At 39.4% G+C, this 7,276-nt stretch overlaps 1 protein-coding gene across 1 annotated transcript in view; it reads right to left on the bottom strand.

Moving 5' to 3' along the window:
• FAT1 (FAT atypical cadherin 1) overlaps positions 1 to 7,276 on the bottom strand; it is a 126,530-nt gene that overhangs the window by 42,276 nt on the left and 76,978 nt on the right. The window contains exons 4-6 of the mRNA XM_010835822.1: positions 4,153 to 4,214; positions 2,035 to 2,364; positions 1,278 to 1,488 (exon numbers count right to left, since the gene is read on the bottom strand). Of these exons, the coding sequence (XP_010834124.1) occupies positions 1,278 to 1,488; positions 2,035 to 2,364; positions 4,153 to 4,214 (603 nt within the window). The remainder of the gene's footprint in view (positions 1 to 1,277; positions 1,489 to 2,034; positions 2,365 to 4,152; positions 4,215 to 7,276) is intronic.

Genomic DNA, 7,276 nt, shown 5'->3' on the forward strand with positions numbered 1-7,276 from the left:
ATTTGGGTGTGAGGTGCTGCTTGGGGGCAGCCTGCTCATCTGGAAATGCGACAGGAATTAAGGCAAAGCAAGCAAACTGCTCTCACTGCAGTTGACTATGAAGAGTCCTTTTTGTTCATTTAAAACTAAACTGTAATGGTTTCACAGGTGTCAACAGGATCAGCAATTTCATTCAAAGACCAAAGTTGGGAAAATAGCCCAGCTATCTAGAGAGAAAGTTTAAGGGGTACAGCCTGAACCCCGTGTCCCAGAAGCTTCAACCTGCTGAGACAGCAGCTGGGGCAGGAGAACTCGGGGATGAAGAGGGAAAAGGGATACTGGGTTCCAGCTAGAAACAACCTGAATATACCTCTGATTTTAATTATCTTTGTAATTAAAATACTGTGTAGACATAAGAATTAAAATACTAAGATATCAAAGTCTAATGTAAAGTTTTCAGGATGTTGTACGACTTTCTATGCCTAGCTAAATTAAATGACAGAAAAAAAAAAAAAAAAGAATTGGCTGAGGCATATAATTTTTTTAGCCTGATTTAATCTAGTGATCCCCCAGGCGGTACAGTGGTAAAGAATCCACCTGAAATGCGGGAGACATGGGTTTGACCCCTGGGTTGGGCAGATCCCCTAGAGAAGGGAACAGCTACCCACTCCAGTATTCTTGCCTGGGAAATCTCTGGACAGAGGAGCCTGGTGGGCTACAGTCCATGGGATTGCAAAGAGCTGGACACGACTTAGTGACTAAACAACAACAATCCAGTGAAGCCTGCTTCCTACTGAAAATGAGGTAAATCAAACTTAAAAGTCATAGTTGACACTACCACTTATAAATTAGAAATTTTAACCATATTCTCTATAAAATACTGACATGTGACAATCACACAGGCAGTTATTTTAAACATTCAAATCATATTCACTAAAAATAGTTACGTGCCATATGTCATATACCAAGAAGGAAAAATTAAGAAGCTGTGGCTTTGGACCAAACATTTATATTTCTCTGTGTCCTTCTGATGTACTTTTAAAAACCTTACTTTTATATTAATAAGGTACATACACAGTGCTTTTATTTTAAACACAGTGCTTTTATTTTATTTTTATGTTGGTTATTACCGTAAAAAAATGTTGCAGGCAAAATGATGCAATTTAAAACAAATTCTCCACTTACAGGTCTTACTATCAATTTTAAATTCTGAGATGTGCACAAAAAGCAGAAAACCAGAAATGGGCTCCCCTCAGTGTGACCTAGACAGGACAACGAGAACTATCATGAACACTTACCGATGATGTCAAACCAGAGAGGTATGCCTGGAGGCTCAACAGATATGACTCCAATCATGTGAGCAACTGGATCACTTTCCATTACAGTAAAGGTAAAAAATGATTCTTCAAATGAAATTGGCTCCAGGGATGGTTTCGGTTTGGAAATCCATTCAATGTGGAGTCGAGTGGTTGACGACTTTTGGGGGCGACCATTATCAACAGCCTTAATCTATAAAATGTGGGCAGAGAGGGGAAAAAAAACCGCATATAAAAAGCTGCATCCCATAACTGAAGCATGCATTGGTTTGGGCTGCCGTCCATGGGGTCGCTTAGGGTCGGACACGACTGAGCGACTTCACTTTTACTTTTCACTTTCATGCATTGGGGAAGGAAATGGCCACCCACTCCAGTGTTCTTGCCTGGAGAATCCCAGGGACGGGGGAGCCTGGTGGGCAGCTGTCTACGGGGTCGCACAGAGTCGGACATGACTGAACTGACTTAGCAGCAGCAGCAACACTGAACCAATTTCAAACACTTAATATCCCATGCTGTCTATTCCATGTGTTTAATGCCTGATAAAAAGAGCAACCTTTTCATGCCTCGCTGAACAGAAATAACTGGAATAATGAAGGGAAAAACAAACCCACACTTCCCACTGTTAGGTTACCACAGGGAGGTCAGTAAATGAAGAGAGAGAAAGTTGTGAGAGAAGAGACTTAAGGCTAGATTAACAGTCAAAGAACGGAAGAAATTCAAAGACTAGATCTTCACTCACTGAAAGAATATCATATTCTCCAGCTCCAGAAAACTTCTTGGACAAAACCACTCCCGTTTTTGGCTCAATAAAAAATTTGCCGTGCTCATTCCCCTCTTCGATGCTGTAGGAGATTTCTGCGTTGGGACCTTCGTCTTTGTCTGTGGCGATCACACGATACAAAGGCTCTCGTTTGGCGTTTCTTTCCCGTTCTGGCTTTTCCCGCTCTGGGAGTCTGATCTTGTAGAACTTTTGCAGGAACTGAGGCTTGTTGTCGTTTTCGTCAAGGATCTTCACGATGACTCTTGTGATGGTTGACTTGGGGGGGCTACCGTTGTCTGTCACAGTAACCTGTTTTTTTTTTTTTAAAAAAAAGGTAGTATCAAGAAATGTTTTTAAGATATACTGTATAAAAAGTGAGTGTCTTCTTCCTAATGATATTCAGCTTTTGTATAAGCCTCTGCAGTTCACACAGCACTATGACACACACAGGTTCTCTGACCACTGCCCCGTGAGGGGGCAGGACCACCTCTTCACTTTCACACAGAATTTCGGGGCGGGGGGCGGTGGGCAGGGGATAGGGAAGAACCAGCTCTGAGCTCCGGCTCTCTCCTTACCCCGTTATCCCTCTTCCTCACACACCCTAACAGTAATGTGACAGCCACCAATGTTAAGCTCTCACAAACTTAGTATTTTTAAGTGAAGGAAGAGATACATGAAGATTTTGTTAAGTACTTAAAGAGTCCTCTTATATATGTTTAAAAATAGAATCTTAACACGCTGCATTTAAAAACTATCACTTTTAAACCTCATCAATAAAATAAGTTAAATCAGCCAGTTAAAATACACATTAAGTATAAGGAGCAAGCCTTTTAATACTAGCGATCATTTTGCTTGGCTCTCTTTTATTGTACAGAAGTTCTGGTAGAGAGGACACAAACACTTAAATTGAAGGCCAACTTATTAAAGAAGGTTTTCAGTAAAAGAAATGCAAAATAACTTTCATTCTAGGTATTCGTGTATTGAGTTTAGGTATGAAAATCTAAGATTCTTGAGGATTATACTGATGAATGCTTCTGTATGCATAAGAAACAATTTCACCTTCAAATTACATGCTCATTTCCCCTTCAATATGTACATTAAAAGGAATGACCTCAGTTATTCTCCCCTCACCCACATCCTCCCAAATTAATCAATGTAATACTAAAACCATTAAAGTAGACTGAAGTTTCCTGTGGAACTATGTTCCTTTTAAAGCTTGGCAGGTGTAAATTCTGTTGTTTATAAAAGTGTGAATGAATGTATCCTGAGGGTACTTGTCAAGACTATTTAAGTAAAGTTAACTGCTTTAATTAAAGTACATGATTTTCCTTCCCAAACTCTCAAAATAAAACCAAATTGTATTTACTATTTTAATTTTAACTTCTCAAAATATTTCCTTTTGATCAGTTTTCATATGATCCATAGGAAAAAGGAAAAATTAAAGAGAAATACACCATGTACTATGCTTTGTAGCATTCATCAAATTGTTCCTAAATTTGGGGTCCTAACCTGCCGCCAGTCACAAAGCTTTTCACATGTGACTTAACAAAAAAAAAAAACAAATTCTTTTTTAAGACAGTCAAATCCATGCCAACTCTGGCCTTCAAATAAATGACCACAGAAGGACTCCAGAAAAACATACATTTTATTATAAGCAAACTAATCTTATTTCCCATCAATATCTTACTATCATCTTTGAAGCCCTAAGTATCTTATACCTGCTCCCATTGGCCTCTGACACTCACTGAGAAAACAGCCTCCAGAGTGGGACACACAGCTAACAGGTGTGCAGTGCGGTTCTAACCAGGGTGACAGGGCCACACAACGAAGGCTGCCATCGTTTGCAACCTGCGGCTCTGGATGTTGTGGCATCTGTTTATTTTCTGGGAATAAAACGGTGTATAAAGGAGACCTGAACTATACTCACAGTGTTTTCTTTATTTTCCTTTTTCTTAATGACCAGAAGCTAATATAACAATATAGCAGCAGCTATGAATGACTAATGTGAGACCGCTCTTTCTCATAATATTTATGATTACAATAGTCTTCACATTATTACAATATCCTTCAAATTATTAAAAATAAAGAAATGCTTACTTCTAGTATGTGTTCATCTTGCTGCTCTCGGTCTAGTTTCCTTGCTGTGGTTGTGATGAGACCTATGAAATGATAACAGCTCATGAATCCTAACAAAGTAAAGTCCATTACAAAACACCGTACCTGAAACCACACACTGAGAGTCGAAGTTTGAGTAAACGCTTAATCTATTCTCAAGAGGAATACATTATTCATTCATATATAGCTAATTATTTTATTGACAAAAATACACATTATTTATTAACATACTTTATACTTTCTCAGGGCTTCTCCGGTGGCTCAGACGGTAATGAATCCGCCTGCCATGTGTATTTTATTGACAAAAATACACATTATTTATTAACATACTTTATACTTTCTCAGGGCTTCTCCGGTGGCTCAGACGGTAATGAATCCGCCTGCCATGTGTATTTTATTGACAAAAATACACATTATTTATTAACATACTTTATACTTTCTCAGGGCTTCTCCGGTGGCTCAGACGGTAATGAATCCGCCTGCCATGTGTATTTTATTGACAAAAATACACATTATTTATTAACATACTTTATACTTTCTCAGGGCTTCTCCGGTGGCTCAGGCGGTAACGCCCGCCTGGGTTCGATTCCTGGGTTGGGAAGATCCCCTGGAGGAGGGCATAGCAACCACTCCAGTATCCTTGCCTGGAGAATCCTCATGGACAGAGGCCTGGCAAGCTACAGTCCATGAGGTTACAAGGAGTCAGACACGACTGAGTGACTAAGCACAGCACACAGCATACTTTCTCTTCTTAATAGTTCTTAAACATATAAATGACAAGGATTAAATGGAAAAAATCAGTTCCATTTAAAAATTTTGTTTAGTAGTTTCCACATTACATTTTCTCAGAAAAAATTTTTATAGAAAGATGAAATTATCCAGGATTTCAACCTCATCCGTATCTCCTGTGACTGCTGCAGAGGTAATTAAGAATTGACAGAAAAAGCTTCTATATCAAAAAGGACTACTGGAAAATATAATGTTGACTATGATTTATTACCTCTGGGCCATCCACCCTCAAACATGAGGAACTGTCATAAAAAGTAATGGGATTTTCCAGTAAATGCTAGTCAAATAACAATCTTTCAATTTCCCCCAAAAAGAAGAAAAAGATCATTATCCTCAAAGAAACCCCATGTCCATTATTCCTTTGATTTTCCTATCAAATAAGAATATCTATATCTTATATTATATAATATATTATATATATATGTATCTTAATATATTTTAATTCATTAAAATTAATGAAATATATTCTTATATTTCACACAAATTAAAAACAAAATCCCTCCAATCACTAAAATATCCTCTGCAAATTGTGTTGATGATGGACAGGTATAACCTGAGTGGTTCTGACATCAGATGTGAGGGTCAGGTAAGGCCTTCAGGTGGCAAATCACCGCCATGACTAAGCCTCCTTTTGCCCAGCTTTCTGTGGCTTTCCACAGAGAAATTTCTCAAATAATTCATATTTAAGAACAGATTTTATCATTCTAATTGATTTTCCCCTATTATCCTAGCTAATCTGACAAAACTACCAACTGAAGGCTATTTAAAGCATTTCTCTAAACTTGTAAATGAAAAGTTTGTGTTTTCATTTAATTCAACGTCTTTTTTTCCCTTAAATAGTCACTAAGAATCTACATCAGCATTATCTTCCCCACAATTCAGTGAAGCAACGCTCTCTTTTTAATATGGACAACAAAAGACTATATTGTACATTAGAATCTGGGGTTTTTCCAAAACCGTATTTCTAGATTAAAAGAGGTTCAAGGCAAATGGTTCACAATGCTTAATGGTGTGAAAATGTGGCTTACTGTCACACAGGTTTGATTTTCATTAGTTGAAAAACTTTTAAAGTTAATCCCCTTTTTCTTTCCTTATCAAAAGTTTACCACACTTTCTGATTGTGGTTTTAAGGAATTCAAAAATGACAGAAAATCGCTGTGATTAGTCCCATCTAATTGTCCTCATGTACCTATCAGAAACTTGCTCTTAATGTTAACATCGCAAGAGGCCACAGCTTGTCATGTTCACAGCAAAACAGGGTTCTGCTCTACAGAACATAATGATTCATTACAGGAAATCTTAGCAAATAACTTTCTGTGACCAATAAGTAAGTATCTTAGCAAATACGATTCCTCACTTTATAATTTCCTTACAGCACACCAGACTGCTAATGAGGATGACCTTATGTCCATATTACCAGTTCAGTATAAAGACGAAAGAGTTCCCTGGGTAGTTCAGCTGGTAAAGAAGCTGCCTGCAATGCAGGAGACCCTGGTTAGATTCCTGGGTCAGGAAGTTCCCCTGGAGAATGGTTAGGCTACCCACTTCAGTATTCTTGGGCTTCTCTGGTGGCTCAGATAGTAAGGAATCTGCCTGCAATGAAGGAGACCTGGGTTCGATCCCTGGGTTGGGGAGGTCCCCTGGAGGAGGGCATGGCAACCCACTCCAGTATTCCTGCCTGGAGAATCCCCATGGACAGAGGAACCTGGTGGACTACAGTCCATGGGGTCGCAAACAGTTGGACATGACTGAGCGACTAAGCACAGAAAGACAAAAAGCAAACCTATCACCTAGGTTTGGAATTAACTGAATGCTCTATGTCAGATCAGTCGCTCAATCGTGTCCGACTCTTTGCGACCCCATGAATCGCAGCACGCCAGGCCTCCCTGTCCATCACCAACTCCCGGAGTTCACTCAGACTCACGTCCATCAAGTCACTGATGCCATCCAGCCATCTCATCCTCTGTCGTCCCCTTCTCCTCCTGCCCCCAATCCCTCCCAGCATCAGAGTCTTTTCCAATGAGTCAACTCTTTGCATGAGGTGGCCAAAGTACTGGAGTTTCGGCTTCAGCATCATTCCTTCCAAAGAAATCCCAGGGCTGATCTCCTTCAGAATGGACTGGTTGGATCTCCTTGCAGTCCAAGGGACTCTCAAGAGTCTTCTCCAACACCACAGTTCAAAAGCATCAATTCTTCAGTACTCAACCTTCTTCACAGTCCACAGTCCAACTCTCACATCCATACATGACCACAGGAAAAACCATAGCCTTGACTAGACGAACCTTTGTTGGCAAAGTAATGTCTCTGCTTTTGAATA

Source organism: Bison bison, unplaced genomic scaffold, assembly GCF_000754665.1.
Source record: "Bison bison bison isolate TAMUID 2011002044 unplaced genomic scaffold, Bison_UMD1.0 scf7180017864050, whole genome shotgun sequence".
In the NCBI taxonomy this organism is placed as follows: Eukaryota; Metazoa; Chordata; class Mammalia; order Artiodactyla; family Bovidae; genus Bison; species Bison bison.